The sequence below is a fragment of the Penaeus monodon genome, chromosome 20, assembly GCF_015228065.2.
Source record: "Penaeus monodon isolate SGIC_2016 chromosome 20, NSTDA_Pmon_1, whole genome shotgun sequence".
Classification (NCBI taxonomy): Eukaryota; Metazoa; Arthropoda; class Malacostraca; order Decapoda; family Penaeidae; genus Penaeus; species Penaeus monodon.
The window spans coordinates 12658025-12658327 of record NC_051405.1 but is presented as its reverse complement, the minus strand read 5'-3'; the positions used below and the strand labels follow the sequence as shown (position 1 = coordinate 12658327).

The 303-nt window shown below is 33.3% G+C and overlaps 1 protein-coding gene across 2 annotated transcripts in view; it reads left to right on the top strand.

The window, feature by feature from the left end:
• Window positions 1–9: 9 nt before the first annotated feature.
• LOC119585638 overlaps window positions 10–303 on the top strand; it is a 2262-nt gene continuing 1968 nt past the window's right edge. For both annotated transcript variants that reach the window (XM_037934311.1, XM_037934310.1), the window contains exons 1-2: window positions 10–116; window positions 225–280. In XM_037934311.1, the coding sequence (XP_037790239.1) occupies window positions 54–116; window positions 225–280 (119 nt within the window). In that variant the 5' untranslated portion in view covers window positions 10–53. The remainder of the gene's footprint in view (window positions 117–224; window positions 281–303) is intronic.

Below are 303 nucleotides of genomic sequence, written 5' to 3'. Positions count from 1 at the left end.
CATCTTGCAGGCGAATAAGTAAAAAAGATTTCTACAAACCAACTGCAACAGAGATGTTGCTTACTGCTGGGAACGATCTTTATTCCATTGTTAAAGGTCGAAGATCAAGTCAAAAGGTAAAGTGTCCTATAGTGTCCAATAGCTTTTTTCCATGTTTGCTTTGTGTAGATTATATTATAGTTCTGATTTTACGTACAGGATTTTACATGCTGGTTTTATTTCAGATTAACAAATGTGAAAAACAAGAAAAGGAAAGCAAAAACGGGACACAAAAAGAGACGTTAGTATTTTGTGAATTCATAT